At 36.5% G+C, this 17,214-nt stretch overlaps 1 protein-coding gene across 1 annotated transcript in view; it reads left to right on the top strand.

The window, feature by feature from the left end:
- Window positions 1-9,079: 9,079 nt before the first annotated feature.
- Window positions 9,080-17,214, top strand: part of LOC125658272 (uncharacterized) — a 72,664-nt gene continuing 64,529 nt past the window's right edge. The window contains exons 1-3 of the mRNA XM_048889492.2: window positions 9,080-9,310; window positions 14,926-15,068; window positions 16,431-16,554. Of these exons, the coding sequence (XP_048745449.2) occupies window positions 9,193-9,310; window positions 14,926-15,068; window positions 16,431-16,554 (385 nt within the window). The 5' untranslated portion in view covers window positions 9,080-9,192. The remainder of the gene's footprint in view (window positions 9,311-14,925; window positions 15,069-16,430; window positions 16,555-17,214) is intronic.

Below are 17,214 nucleotides of genomic sequence, written 5' to 3'. Positions count from 1 at the left end.
AATTCCCATGAGCACGAATTGTCTCCTTTATTAACTGACCTGTTTTTATATTCATATGAAGCAGAATTTATTCTACTGATTCGATATGCAAAAGCTTGTTCTGTGTATGGTCAATTTTTAAATCGAGGCAAGCTACTGACAAATAAGATGATGGTGGAGGGGTTTCAACAGTCTCGTTTAAAGTCAGAATTTCGCAAATTCTATGGTCGTTGTTACGATCTAGTTTGACAATACAAGCTATCATTGGGTCAAATGCTGTCTGAATTGTTTCATACCGATTGTTAGACCGTTCGTGGCACATTGATTTTGGCTACGTATAACTCCGTTTATCTGATCAAGATATAGGGCTCATGGCGGGTGTGACCGGTTGACAGGGGATGCTTACTTCTTCTAGGCACCTGATCCCACCTCTGGTGTGTCCAGGGGTCCGTGTTTGCCCAACTATCTATTTTGTATTACTTATGGGATTTATGAGATTGATCACTGTCTGTTATCTTCACCTTTCATTAAAAAACTTCTACGTAAGAAAAATAAATCTCTTGCTGTGGCCTTCAATTCGACATTAAGATATATCGACGATGTTTTATCTATTGACAATAATAATTTTCATTCATATGTCAATTCGATATATCTCTGTGAACTCGAAATAAAAGACACCACAGGGTTGTCCACTTCTGTTTTATAGTTAGTTATTTTATTGAAAGTAGATATTAACGGCAAACTAACAACTTTATGACAAACGGGATGATTTCAGCTTCTCCATCGTCAACTTCCTATATCTATGTAGCAATATAACATTATCACCTTCATATGCTGTTTATATCTCTCATCTTATTTTGTACGCAAGAGCTTGTTCTGCGTATGGTTAGTTTTCAAAATCAAGGCAAGCTACTGAAAAACAAGTTGATGGTACAGGGGTTTCAACAGTCTCGTTTTAAGACAGCATTTCGCAAATTCTATGGTCTTTATAAAGATTTAGTTTGCCAATACAACCTATCATTGGGTCAAATGCTGTCTGAAGTGTTTCATACCGATTGTTAGACCGTCTTGGCACACTGATTTTGACTATGGATAACTCCGTTTACCTGTTCAAGATATAGGGCACAGGGCAGGTGTGACCGGTCGACAGGGGATGCTTATTCCTCCTTGGCACTTAATCCTACCTCTGATGTCTCCAGGGGTTCTTGTTTGCCCAACTATCTATTTTGTATTGCTTATAATGTAGGAGTTATGAGATTGATCACTAATCGTTATCTTCACATTTCATCACGATGTAAGTCTGTTTGAAGAAATTCTAAAAGCTTCTTTCAATTCTGACGAACAAAAATCTGACAATCACACGCAGAGGCAATCTATACTCAACTTACATTAAACCTTTGTTGCTATATGATTCCAAAACATAGGCATTAACAGCAGCCACATTAAGGAAACTAATATGCAACGACAAAGCTATAATAAGATGGATCTGCCTTGTTAATCCTGAAGTGAATGTCACCTTTGAGTCTCTTATTACTCAGCTGAACATCAGAAACATCTCTGATGTTATCCAAACTTGTAGGCTGAGATGGTTAGGGCATGTTGAGCGCTGTGCAGGTTGGATATCACAGATTCGTACATTGAATGTCACTGGATATCGAGCTCCAGGCAGACCAAATCTGACATGAGATGAGTTAATAAAACGAGACCTAGAGTCTACAAGATTGGATAGGATCAGTTCAATAGATCGCCAAGTTTGAATAAACAAACTTCGACCTCGACAGGACAGCCAGACATCACCCTTGCAAAAGAATTAATTTGTCCTGGATAATCAAAATGTATGGTGATGATAAAATTAGACCTTAAATCTAGCTACTGGCAAGCCGAAGTAAAAGAGGAAGACAAGATGAAAACAGCATTTACGGTAAGCCCTTTGGTTGTAATATGATGTCATTTGGTCTAACCAACGCACCTGCTACATTCTAGAAACGGATGGAAATGTGTATTGGTGACATGGATTTGAAGGAATTTTTCTTCATGACATTTTAATTTTTAGCTCTTCTGAGCCGAAGGCTCAAAGAGCTAATGCTATGGCCATTTGTGCGGTGTGCGTAAACTTTTTAGAAAAAGGGCTATAACTCAAGAACCCCTTGGCCAATTTTTTTTCAAATTTGTTACAGGGTATCATTGACCCAAGGACTTTCATACATACTAAATAGAGGGATGTAACCCTTTAACAAGGGGAGATAATCAGGAAAATACAAACAAAAGTAGTGGTTGCTAAAAAATCTTCTTCTCAAGAACCACTGGGCAGATTATCACCAAACTTACACATAAGGATGAGGATATGTTGTAGATTAAAAATTGTTCAAGGCATTACCCTGGGGCAAAGGGCGTGGTCTCAAGGTCACTTCAAAGTTGACCTAAATTTATATTTCCTTAAATCTTTGATATTTTAGTCATTATAAGGACTAGGATCATCAAATTTTGACAGTTGATGCATCTTAGAACCTTGTGTCAAGTTGTCTCAAAAGTAGGTCAGGGTGACCTACTTTTTGAATTTTGCAGATATTCAAATTTCACATTTTTAATTTTAGATGCATATTTTGGGCACTGTAAAATCTAGGATCATCAAACTTTGTCAGTTGATGCGTCTTCAGTCTTCGGTGTGTGTCGACCAAAAAGTAGGTCACTGTGACCTACTTTTGGTATTTGACAGCTAAATTACTATATTTCAGACACTATTTGACCTACAATCATCAAACTTTGTCAGTTGATGCATCTTGAGTCTTCGGAGTGTATCGACCAAAAAGTAGGTCACTGTGACCTACTTTTGGCATTTGACAGTTATATTTATATATTTCAGTCACTAATTGACCTACAATCATCAAACTTTGACAGTTGATGCATCTTGAGTCTACGGAGTGTGTCGTCCAAAAAGTAGGTCAACTTGACCTACTTTTGGAATTTGACGGCTATATTTATATATTTCAGATACTATTTGATCTACAGTCATCAAACTTTGTCAGTTGTTGGGTCTTGCATGTTCGAAGGGTTTCGACCAAAAAGTAGGTCAACTTGACCTACTTTTGGAATTGGACGGCTATATTTATATATTTCAGATACTATTTGACCTACAGTCATCAAACTTTGTCAGTTGATGGGTCTTGCATGTTCGGAGTTCGCTGACCAAAAAGTAGGTCACCATGACCTACGATTGGAATTTGACAGCTATATTTCAATATTCAGATACTAATTGGCTTAAAATCATCAAACTTTGTCAGTTGATATTTCTTGGGTTCTCAAAATGTGTAAACCAAAAAGTAGGTCACATTGACCTACTTTTTTTGAATTCTTAGGATTTAACTAAAGATTTAGAATACTAAGAGGGTAAGAATAGAAATGGTGGGGTTGTACAATTTATCAGAAGAGCGATTCTAGGCCCTTGGGCCTCTTGTTTCCAGTACATTTTCAAAGAATTTTTGAAATATTAGAATCTGTTTTTCAAAGATTACATGGGTACAAGTTAAAACTTAATCCAAAAAAATGTGATTTTTAAAAAAAAGTTTACGTCGGTATTTGGGTCATGTGGTGTCTGAAAAAGGGTTACCGACTAATCCAGATAAAACTCCATGTCTCAGATATTAGCTAGTACCATTCAATTGCAAAACTCTAAAGATATTTTCTAGGTTTTACTGGATATTATTGCAGATTTATACAGGATTACGTCAGAATCGTCAAACCTCTGAATGATCTTTTTGATTGGACAACCTACCAATAAAATTTCCAAGACAAAGGCAAGGTCAAGATAGAAAGTAGAATGAAAATGGAGTGAGATAGAACAGAATTCTTTTAATAATATTGTTCAAAAGCTTACAGACCCTCCTATCCTTGCTTATGCTGATTTCTCTACTGAATGTTGATGCAACTTCTTTATCAGGAGGAAACCGGCATAAAGTGGGTTATTGCTTATGGAAGCAAGGAATGAAGAGCACCAGAGAAACATTATCCAGCTCATGAGCTGAAATTTCTGTGTCTGAAATGGGCTGTAGTAGACAAGTTCCATGATTACTTATATGAGAATAGGTTTGAGGCAACACAGCTAAGTTAGGTGACACTCCTCATCGTTGGTTAGCATCACTTTCAGCCAATAATTTCAAGATTAAGTACAAAGCAGGTAAGCTTCATAAAGATGCGGGTGGATTATCTAGGAATCTAGGAATCCACAACAGTAGGAAATGTTTGCAGATGTCGTATGAGCAATATCTAGTGCAGCATTTGTTAAGGACACTCCACTTACAGCGAGTTTTGTAATTGGGAAGTCGTTAAAGCCAATAGATCATGATATCAGCTTTGAATTATCATATGAAGAGATGGCTACGGTAAACTGGAGTGAGGAACAGAAAGATGATCCTTACATAAACATAGTACTTTGTTAGTAGAAGAGAGAAACCTTCAGGTAAGAATTTACAACAGGAATCTAGTGACGTCAAGTCATTCTTAAGGAAATGGAAACCTTTTAGTCATTGATAGAGAAGTTCTATATAAAGAAACGACAGTGAATGGAGAAAAGGTAAGACAGGTAGTTCTACCAAACAAGTACAAACACATGGTTCTTAAAGGACTTCATGACGGCATCTTTCACCAGGGAGGAGATAAAACTTACTGGTTATCTATTGGTCCAACATGTACAGAGATGTTCAGGAGAAAGTGGAGCAGTGTGAACGATGCGTTAGGAACAATACGATTTCTTTGTTAATTCGAGAAGTTTGTGAAATCATAATAGCAGAATAATGCTAATGAAGCAAGTGCCTGTCCAACAACTACACGAGTGACAACAGATAGGTGAAAAGTTCAGAGCGAGATGGAACTTTGACCATGTTCTTTGTGCTTTGGATGGGAAGCCTGTTGATATAAAATGCCCGCGAAATGCGGTTCACTCCCTCTTCTTATGGGGCTTGTTGATGCTGATTATAAATTTATTTGGGGTGACGTAGGTGCAAACGCCTCTGTATCAGATGCTACTGTATGTAACAAATCAGAACTAAAAGATGTAATTGAAAATAGTTGAAAAAATTGAAAACATTTTAAAATTGAAACAGTTGGGTTTCCAGAGGCTGTCCCTCTTCCATATGATGATGGAGACATCCCGTTTTTCATCATTGGTGATGACGCCTTCCATCTCATGAAATCATTCTCAAGAAGGAACGTAACCAATGAGCGTGTATTCAATTATAAACTTAGTAGAGCAAGCAAGGGGCGTTGTAGAAAATGTTTTGGGATACTCGCCAACTGATGTTAAGGTATTCCATGTATAATGAAAGGATAATGAACAATTTTGAAGGATTTAGATCAACATAAATGTTTATTGTTAAATAATGATGAAAGTGAAGCAGATGAAATTCACATGAATGGTAAATGATTAGAAGTTGACCTTTTTGCACTTAAGACTTTTTGGAAGAGTTGTCTGCCCTTTGTAAAAATAAGAAAAATCTAATTTTCTAAAAATGTGTGTGGTCAATGATTAATTTTATTTCATATTTTCACTAAGAGAAAGTGTTTATAACTTTCTACCGAGAGATTTATATGAAAATATAATTTCTTTTTCAAATATTGTAATAAAACATGCTTTCCCCATATACTTCAATGTTAAATTCTATGTGAAATAAATCAAGCAGTAAACAAAATTTTGAAAATTCCTATGGTGGATTATTTTTATTTGATGAACCCTTCAAAATGATACCATGATTACAAAAATTCCACCATCCATTTATTAGATATGAAATATGGTCATTATACATTGAATACCTTAATGTCCTTTATGTTCCATGCGCCAAGAACCAGAAACTATTTCACCTATTGTGCTAGCATGTTGTCTTCACAATTTCATGAACCGCCGCGGTAGTGGTAGAGCGTTCGCCACGCATGCGGAAGGTCGGAGTTCGAATCCCGACCGCGACAGACATAAGTCGTTAAAACAGGTAGTGACAATTCTATCGCTAAACGCTCGGCATTAGGTGTGAATGTCACGGGTCCTCGGAGATGACCTTAAAATCGGATGTTCAGTGTCACAGTAGGTGTGGTACGCTAAAGAATCCTCACTGCTCAATGGCTGTAAGCGCCGAGGAAAGGACTAAATTTGAAGCCCGTCACCGTTCTTGGTGACGTCTCCATATGATTGAAAAATTCTCGAGAGGGGCGTTAAACAAGATACAATAAATCACAATTTGATGAGATTGAGATTTTCAAATCTATAAAACGGAAATCTTGATCAGAAGGACAATAATTATCATGTGGTCCCAGGGACCTGGAGAGATTTACAGATTTGGACAACACTGTTGGAGGCAATCGAGCAACTAAATCAGTAAAAACACAGAGGTTGCATTGAAGCACTACTGCAATTCAGCAAAAAGGGCGATTCCCTGTTTCGTTTTGCTTTCTATTATTATCCTTCTACCTTGGTGGCATTTTGATTTTTGACAAGGTTTAGACAACTTGCTTTATAATTCAACGTGTACATTCAGTTTTCGTACAGTCTCGTAGTTTAATCGCGCAGAACTCGTACTGCACTCGCCATCAATCGCCCGTGTTCTTATCGTACTCGCATCAAATCACATGACATTTCAATTCATTCGAAGTAACTCGTGGGACATTCACAGTGTCACAAGTACAACGAAGTTCCGCGCGTGTCTTACGGATGTCGAAGATTAACTACGAATATGTGCACGAGTGCAGTCTCGTGCGATGGTCTACGATTGCTGAAAAACCATACCGTGGCCACGATAGTTTTGAACATGCTTGAAACACTGGCCGCGTTTGTCGATTCGCTGCGATGCAGGAAGATAACCAACGGCAATCTCTACGATAAACCCCGAATTGCTGCGATTTATGAATTTTTGCTATGGTATCTCAAAATCGTGACAGGGCCTTAATTCATACCACTTTCACACTCACGGATTTTTCTTACGAGTACTTACGGATCTCCGACTCGTAGTCAACCGCAAGCATTCGTAAATCATTCGTTGGTATCCGTTAATAACTCGTCACAACTCACACACACTCGTAAGGATCCGTGAAAGTAGGGGCAAATTTTTTGACATGTCAAAAAATAAAAAATATTTCACGATTGTCCACGGATTTCATTTTCCGTAAATAAACCGTAAATAACTTGTAACAATCCGTAAGTATCGTAAACTGGTCGCAAGAACACGTAAATCACTCGTAAAAAGTTTTTTTTACGAATCTTTGCGGTTAGTTTACGATATGTTACGGATAGTTTACGAGTTGTTTACGGATTATTACGAATGCCTGAGTGATATTTATAATTTCATTCACGTCGGGTTACAATCGTTTTACGGATTGTTCAGAGTCATTACGAGCACTTTACGTATAGACACGATTACTTTACGAGTCATAGTTAAACTTTACGATTAAGGAAAGGTATAAAAGACGCAAAATCTGACAGTTTCTTTCAGTTGTTATCAAGACATAAAAAAAGTTACACATCTTGCATACAATATACATACATGCTGTTACAAGTAATGTCAGTTGTCAAATGATGATACAAAGCCAATTGCGAATACCTTAGAGTCAAAAACGTAAACAATCGTAACTAACACCTAACTATTCGTAACAGCACGTTATCAACATGTTAACAGGTCGTGATTACACGTAAAAGCTATGCGAAATCGTACATTACCGTAATATACTCGTAACAATCCATAAAAAGCTCGTAAAATGTCGTAAATAGCTCGTATTTATCCGTGTTCACTCGGAACAAATCGTAAATGTGTGCCGTAAATGCATCGCAAGAACTCGTAATAAACCGTAAATGGCCCGTAAATACTCTTAAAACGTGTTTAAGCAGCTCTTTAAAATGTCTAAATCGTAACAATCCGTGTACTTTTACGGATTTGTGGAATACGTAAGGATTCGTAAGAAAAATCCGTGAATGTGAAGGTACCATTAGCTACATATATTATGAACTACACATTGAGTATAATTATGCATTGCTGTATGAATGTACGAAATGTTTTTCATCAAGGTCAAATTTGTTTATCTTTATCTGTTTATCTGTCAAATCTATTTATGTTTAAAACTCATGTTGTGCAGGTTACATATTGTTGTTTTACCTTTTGTAAACTAATTCAAAATATCATGAATTAAACACAACTTAGACCATTCCCAGAAGGGTGTAGATCGATTCACGGAAATCGTTAAACTAAATCGTTGTTGAATATGAATATACTTTTATTAAAAAGTAGATAAAGTGCGTAATTTGTTATGCAATATTTGTCGAGTCAATGCAATCTTAATCAAGAGGAGAATGCCTCGACCTCAAATGAAATATAATATTCAAGTACTTGTGACTTTAGTTTCAAGGCGAGTAGACATACAATCCTTATGCCCAATTGTTTACAACATCTTTGGAACTGCATTTTTATCTCAACGGAGTTACATTCATGCAAAACCAGAATTTTCTCGTAACGAAATGAATTTCCTATTATAGTCGTTATGGTGAGATATCTACATTTCCAATGTTTTGCCTTAGATATCTCCACAAATTGTAATGATAGCCATTTCCTCATGAATGCGTTGCAGTTGTGAACAATGCGCATATGAATACAGATAAATATAGTAACACGATAGGAATGTAGACTGGAAATAAAAGAAACAAACTGGAAAATACGTAAGTGAGACGTCCCCATAGAAGTGAAAAATTCTCCAGTTAAACAGTATACAAGCAACCACCACAAGTGCATGAACGGCTGGCGCGCTTTTATGAAGTGTCCTCATAAAAGCGTATTTTCAAAAATGAAATTCGATTTTTAGATGGACATCTCGTGACAACGAGATAATTAACTCGTCATTACGTTTTAGATTACCGATTGTATTAAATCGATCTAGTTGTGACTTGCATGTTCATTTCAAAGAATCACATTGTGTAGAATACCAGGAAACATGGTGAAAATTACATAAAGGACATCTAAAATTCAAAAGCGACATCCTAGTAAGATAATAATTTATGTATATACTTCGATACTGGAACGGTAAATTTAAATAGTCGCGCTCCTCGGCAGCATTTCCATTAGGTTCTCACATTATAGACGAATAAAGTTGTTACGTAAATTTGTTATACGAGACATTAACCTCTGGAATTGCTTTGCCAGGATGAAAGTCGTTTCGGTAGAGTTTGCCAGAAGAACATAGCTAAAAATGCTGACAGCTATGTACAAGTCGTCTCATTTCTATATGCAGTCATTATTATACGTAACAGTTTGTTTTACAAGATTCTTTATCGGATTTGTAGATGGAGCGTATATTCCAAATTACGGTGAGTGAATTTTCTCTTCCCAGAATGACTCTAATAGTTAATTTATTCCAACTTAAACATTCCTTCAATATTAAGTATTCAAATTAGATTAGAACCTAGTAAAACATACCTTATCTGTGTTTCTTTAGATGCATTATCTTCAGAATTACTTCAAATATTGAGAACTAGTAACATGGTATTTTTATATGATCTATTAAAATATATCTCAAAATAGAACGTCCCTACCTGTTATAACGTAACGTTTGAAATAAATTTTCTGATGAAAGGTCTAAATGCGATATAATCTATTCCCTGAATACGTCGAAATATGAACTTGAAAATATATGCTATTTCTATATATCTTTTTTTTTTTTTTCGTGTATCGAAATTAAGTAATTTAGATCAAGTCCGAAAAGTCGCAATGTTTCGAGAAATATTAAATATTTATTATTGCTCTTGGTGATTTTTCAATTAAAGTATGGTGCATGCTTGCTCAAATTTCTGATTTTTATCGAAGAAAGATAGGTAGTGATTACTCCTTCGCCAAACTCTCGGCTTTTAAAAGTGAGAATCGCGGGTTTTAGGATCAGAGAGAGAAAATGTTTTAATGAAAATAGATTGATTCGTAAATTAGAAATTAATTCTCTTTATTTCATTAAAGTATTTTATCAATCTATGAACCTCTTTTAACCATTATAATGGTTTTATAAAAGAAAAAAAAAAGACCATTGAAATATAACAAACATCAAGAAAAGAAAATCTCATTTATAAACTAGACGTGTTTGCGAAACACTGATGCCCCCGGATTACAACTTTTCAGTGAATAATTTTCAAAGTAGGTCAGAGGTCAATTTCAAGGTCAGAATGTCAACAAAGTTGCTACAAATGGAAAGGTCTTCTCACAAGAAATGTGCATGCTAAACATGATTGATTGATTTGATATTGTTTAACGTCCCTCTCGAGAATTATTCACTCATGTGGAGACGTTGCTAAACATGAAAGCAGTACCTTACGGTTTGAAAGATATGGCTTTCATTAGATTTTCTAATGTAGGTCAAAGATCAATGTGAAGGTCACCGGGTCAAAGATTTGGTACCAATGGAAAGGTTTTGAAACAAGAAATATACATGCTAAATATGTAAGATGTACTTTTTATACTGTAAAAGATATGACCAAGGTTGAAGTGTTTTTTGAAAATTTCCAGAAACTAGGTCAATGGTCAAGGTCACAAAGTCAACAAATCTTGTATTGTTGTATCTTACAAAAAATGCACATGCTTAACAGTACCTCTTACGATTTGAAAGATATGGCTTAAATCAGAATTTTCTAAAAGTAGATCAAAGGTAAATGTAAAAGTCACTGAGTCAAAGATTTTGGTGTCAATGGAAAGATCCTGTCACAAGACATACATGTACCAAATATGAAATTTGTACCTTTTATGTATTAAAAGATCTGACCATGCAAGGTTAAAGTTTTTTGCTAGACAGACAGGTCAAAAACTAGATGCCCCCAATCTTCGATTTCGAGGGCATAATGCCTATGATGTTATTATCAAAGATGAAATGCAGAAAATAACTACGGGGAATTACCCAATGAAATGACGACTACGCAACATATATTTTGTAAGTTTATTGGCGATGATTGGCCATGGTTGCTTATAAATGTGGGAGCCAGGCATCAATATTTGCCCTAGAGGGCATCCCTAAAATCAAGCAAATATTTTAGCCCTGGGAACAGATGCTCAGATTGCTTGCTCACCTAGTCCATAATAGAAAATGAAAATATCAATTGATGTAAAGTTAACATAGAAGCACTACTGGTAAGCCAGAATGCCTCCAACATGTGGAAACGTTGTCTGCAGCCATGGCGATTTGGAGTCATTGATGAAAACAGTCAGGTTTGACTTGACCTGTGATATAAATCAAAAGAAAACGAAACAACAGTACCCGTAATCAAACAGAATGATAATCATCAACCAGTCTACAAAATTATGTACACGACTATCAGTGTCAGATCCCCCCCCCCCCTAAAACAGTGGGGGATATGGGAGGGAGGGTGAATTTGTTCCAGATGAATGTGACGAAACCACAATATGACGTCATAGGATAGATAACAGCCTGACAGTTAAGGACAGCACTAAAAACCCGGGAACGACTTGTTATCGTTAATGAGGCAGAACGAGTGAAAATGAGTGGATACAAAATTAAATAATCTGAGAATAGAATCATGAACGAGCAGCAAATCAATATACGTTTCCCTTTGATAAATGGATTTAACCCCAAGTGTTTAAATCTTATTATAAAAGTGTAACTCATAAATCTATGTTTGGGGGAATGATATAGTATTTATGTTAATTATAAAATAAAATTATTTCACCAAAATAAAAAAATAAAAAACAACTTACAAAACTAATATACGAATCATATTAATGAATTTCTTTATTTGAATATATTGTGGGGCAAAACTAATCAACTATTCAGGATGACACGATATTCTATGAAAGTCACGTTACTTTGGGACATGCATTATTGTTGATGCATATTGAAATATGTCCTTGGTCGGCGGTTCTGTTCTCTGGCAAAGAATTTAACGTACTAGATGTTCGGAACAACATTATCTTGTCATGACCGTTCAGAGGTATTATGAATCAAAGGTCAAATAAGCGCAGATTTCTCTTTAAATATGTTCTCCTTAATATGTCACTGAAGTCCTTCTAACAATAACATAGTCTAAATTAATAGATTATCCTAATGGCTCCAAAGTCACTTCAAAATTGTCCGAAATCAAGAAGTGATATAATGGTGAACTTTTCTGAGTTACTTGGACTCCGTTTTGGCATTATACACAGCTTGAAAGACTGTTCATCAGCTGTTTGTTTAACTTTGTTCTGGACTAAATGTAGACAAAATTTACTTCTTTGGCACGACTTTGCCTGCTTGGGGATATTTTTTGATAACAACTCTTCGGTTGAGCATCACTGAAGAGACATTATTTGTCGAAATGCGCATCTGGTGCATCAAAATTGGTACCGTATAAGTTTTACATTATGACCCCTGGGTCGAGGCCTCTGCTGGTGGACTGTTAGTCCCCGAGGGTCTCTACAGCCCAGTAGCTAAGTACTTCGTTACTAGCTTGAAAATACGGATGTATATTTAATTGCTGTTATAAAATTTAGAAATTCATTTCAAAATTAAGGATTATCTCCCTCATGCATAGCTCTTATCCTTGGACGAATTTGGCTCCACTTTTTTGGCACGCTGGTTTTGGCTATATTTAGCTCTAAAACTTCATAGTTATTTCGGATTTCAAACATTTCGGTTGAGCATCACTGAAGAGACATTATTTGTCGAAATGCGCATCTGGTGCATCAAAATTGGTACCGTATAAGTTTTACATTATGCAAATAAATATGTATTAATCATCTATATATTAGAGCTGAACATTCTTCTACCGAAAGTTGAACCACATCTTCTATATACAGTTTGTTGTTACGCTTTCTTTACTTTCCAGGAACAAGTTGTTCAGAGTACGATTTGACTTTCTAGAAACAAGTGGTTCCGGGTACGAGTTAACTCTCTAGAAAAAAGTTGTTCAGAGTACAACTTGAAGAAACAAGTTGTCCAGAGTACGACTTGACTTTCTACCTGTAGAAACAAGTTGTTCAGGGTACGACTTGACTTTCTAGAAACAAATTATTCAGAGAACGACATGCCTGTCTAGAAACTTGTGTATACAGGACAGGTACAGTCATGGATGTTATAAATCAGGCACAGGTACAGTCGTGGATGTTGTTAGTCAGGCACAGGTACAGTCATGGATGTAGAATATCTTGTGTATACAGGACAGGTACAGTCGCGGATGTTGTTAGTCAGGCACAGGTACAGTCGCGGATGTTGTTAGTCAGGCACAGGTACTGTCATGGATGGGGAATATGTTGTGAATACAGGACAGATTAAGTCGTAGATTTTGTAATTGAGGCACACTCACAATGTACACTCATGGATGAAAAATATCTTATGATTTCAGGACAGGTAGCGTACAGAAATGGATAATGTAGACCCTGATTTCAATTTCCTGTTTCTTCGTATTGATAAAAGAAACTTGGATAATATCTGGTTTACTTGTGTGTTTTGACTACTGTCGTAAATGTTACTTTCAGCGATTGTGGCGATCTATACAATGGATTTATGCATAGAAATTAGATTTATTCTCTTTGTCTAGAGTCTATGATACATTTTCCTCGATATTTTCACCCACCAGTACATTTTACATTTTGGCGATCTCAGCTTTCTATACAGTAGATTTATTATAGAAATCAGCTTTCTTTTCTTGATATTTACACATGGGGTATTTTTCATTCAAAAACCATCCGTAATTATTAACATATTTACTATAGGTTGAACATTTCGGAAAATCTTGCTCTGACATTCCGACTTTGACATTAGTGTGCAGGTACAGTTATGGATGTCCGGTACCAGCATTGACGAATACAGTCTGGGATGTTAGCTGACGGACACTGATGCTTGAATTTCTGGGAACGAATCGATTGCATACGGACATGTGATCATTTTCTTCTGAAAGTTCCACCAATCTTTTACTATCATGCGTCAACTCATTATTGGTACATGTATACCATCCATTGAAGGATTGAATAAGCCTTTTTAATGCATCTTCTGTTCTGATATGATAAACTGTCTACACACCATTTCTTATCATTAGCATTACAGATAAACAGGATTTTTTAACTCCTACACATGCATTTACATTGAATTTAGATGCAATGTTTTGAAAGTGGCATTGCTTGCTTGTATATTGTTTAACGTCCCTCTGGATAATTCTTCACTCAAATGGAGACGTCACCCATTGCCGGCGAGGGGCTACAAAATGTAGGTCTAAGCTTGGCGTTTACAGTCTTTGAGCAGGGATTGATTGAATATTGTTTAACGTCCCTCTCGAGAATATTTCACTCATATAGAGACGTCACAATTGCCGGCGAGGGGCTGCAAAATGTAGGCCTAAGCTTGGCGTTTACAGTCTTTGAGCAGGGATTGATTGAATATTGTTTAACGTCCCTCTCGAGAATATTTCACTCATATTGAGACGTCACAATTGCCGGTGAAAGGCTGCAAAATTTAGGCCTATGCTCGGCACTTATGGCCTTTGAGCAGGGAAGGATCTTCATCGTGCCACACCTGTTATGACACGGGGCCTCGGTTTTTGCGGTCTCATCCGAAGGACCGCCCCATTTAGTCGCCTCTTACGACAAGCAAGGGTTACTGAGGACCTATTCCTACCCGGATCCCCACGGGATCTTTGAGCAGGGAAAGGAGGGGTCTTTATCACCTGCTGTATTACGAAGCCTCGGTTTGGTCTCATCTGAAGGACCGCCCCATTTTGCCGCGTCTTACGACAAGTAAGGGATACTGAACACCTATTCTAACCCGGATCTCCACGGGAACGTTTTTAATGCTGTGTCTCATTAAATAGAAACGAATATTACTTCGTATCTTCTAACTGAAACAGTATTATCTTGATACTTTACCACACTTCTTTCTGTCACTTACAGGAGTCTGGGTGATCTAGATTATGCCCTATGAACATTGATATTCACATAGTGATATTTCCATATTTTGCAGGTTTCGTGGGCTGCTACTTGTACACGAATCATATGGAGCAGTTCACCGGATTTAACCAAGCAAGTAACGTTTTAGGTCCCACTACGGTGCACAGCTGTGTACAGAGCTGCATGCAAAGAGACTGGGAGTACGCTGGCCTGATGGTAAATTAAAGATTCTTGGCATATTGTTTGTAAAGCGCTAGTGGTTTTAGAGGTGAAGGTACGATCGTTTATCATTCGCTCGTGACAGGCTTGTAATATGGATATACCACATTGCTCGTTGGTTTTGGGTAGTACGTAGGTCTCTCGCCCGAATTTACGTACATATTGGTTACCCCCCCCCTTTTTTTTTTTAAAAAGTAGACATATTTGTTTAGTTTATTCTGTAATGATTGTGTAAAAATTCTCAATTTGGAAAAAGTACTAACAATCCTATTCAAAAAGTAATAGCAGCCCTATCCAGCTGACATGTTTTTTAGTCGGTTCAAATTTAGAAAGGGTTTGGAAAGGACTATAATGTGGAGTTAAAGCTTTCAATTAATTGATTGATTGAATATTGTTTAACTCATTTCACTCATATGGACCATTGCCGGTGAAGGGCTGCAAAATTTAGGCCTATGATCGACGCTTATGGTCATTGAACAAGGAGGGATATTTCGTGCAGGTGTGCTGTGACACGGGACCTCGGTTTTTGTGGTCTCATCCGAAGGACCGCCCCATTTGGTCGCCTCTTACGACAAGCAAAGGGTACTGAGGACCTATTATAACCCGGATTCCCAAGGGATGAAAAAATATATAATTCTGCATGATTTTTCCATTTCGATTTCATCTCAAACGTTAGCACATTAACAAGCACTATGAACTCTGTTATGTGTTTGTTTTTATAATTCCTCTTTCATGTAGAAAGTAAAAATATACTTTCAAAACAGTTGACAATACTACAGAACTCAGATCCGAATTTTATCAATTTGCTGGAAGACGTGGATTGCTCTTGGATTTCAAGGTTAAATTTAAAGGTGAAGGAATTCTGAAATCCTCTCTGTAGAAAATTTCAAATGTATTTGATATTCAATTTCATTGGCAGTTGCAGTTGGATTATGTCACAAAGGCCAGAGGTACATGTACTTCGTGTATTTAAGAAGGTGAAGATAACGAACCGTGATCAAATTCATAACTCCTGTAAGCAATACAAAATAGAGAATTGGGCAAACACGGCCCCTGGACACACCAGGTGCCTAGGAGGAGTGTTTAGAATCTTATTTTAGTGAAAATTGAAGGATACTGTCTACAGAAGCCTTGATTCTATTTGATTTTGAAGGCCAGAAGACAGGGTCGTTGTGGGTAGACATTTATGTCAACGTTGGTATACAGATCCTATGTATGCCTAATTATTGCATTGAACAGCTGTACAGTAGTGTTTGATAAACAGAGCTGCTATAATTAGCTTGGGGTACTAACTCACGTTGCCAACCACACATATATTAAAGTTTTCCTACTGAATGGTGCTTTTTCTCTCCCCCAAAGGCAGATTCCCGCTGCTTCTGTGGAAGGAGTTATAATCAGACATTTGCAGTGGATCAAAGACACTGCAGTATAGAGTGTAGATCACCATGTGTAGGGGCCAAGCACATGGCAGTCTACAATACGGGTAATTACCTAATAACGCTCGACTACTTAATGGTAAAAAACACACATTGTTGTAGAATTCGAATAGACACTACTGTAAAGGGTCTGAATCGTCCGGATTAAGTAGAATAAATAATTAAGTAAGTAAAACAATACTATTGTTCAAGTTCAAACATTAACACTAGAGCTAATGAAGTAAACACTATACTATTGTTCAAGTTTGATCATTAACACTAGACTAATGGAGTTAACACAATAATATTGTTCAAGTTTGATCATTAACACTAGAAACTTTACAGAAAGATACAGGTAAAATGACCATTTTATCATCAATATGCACAGCATTCAAAGAATGAAGGTCGCAAATACCTTCTAAATGTACAAATTTGCGTTTGAATGGCACATTTTACCTAACAAATGCTTGAAATATCATTATATTATAATCGTAAACTTAGATCGATAACCATGCTTTTTCAAAACTTTGTAAATAATAACATACCTCAATCTTTGTTGACACAACAAATAATGAACTCTCTATAATGAGCTTCTGTAAAATATTTTGTCAAATCTTTCAAACACATTAGACAGTAGATTTTGATCATTAAAAGTGAAAAACAAATTTTGGGGGAAATCGTGAATCAGTTTTTTTTTTAAATACTATTGTCAAGCAAAAACGAAAATT

This window comes from Ostrea edulis, chromosome 9 (assembly GCF_947568905.1).
Source record: "Ostrea edulis chromosome 9, xbOstEdul1.1, whole genome shotgun sequence".
Classification (NCBI taxonomy): Eukaryota; Metazoa; Mollusca; class Bivalvia; order Ostreida; family Ostreidae; genus Ostrea; species Ostrea edulis.
Note: the sequence above shows the minus strand (reverse complement) of the source record. Positions and strands in the feature narration are given on the sequence as shown.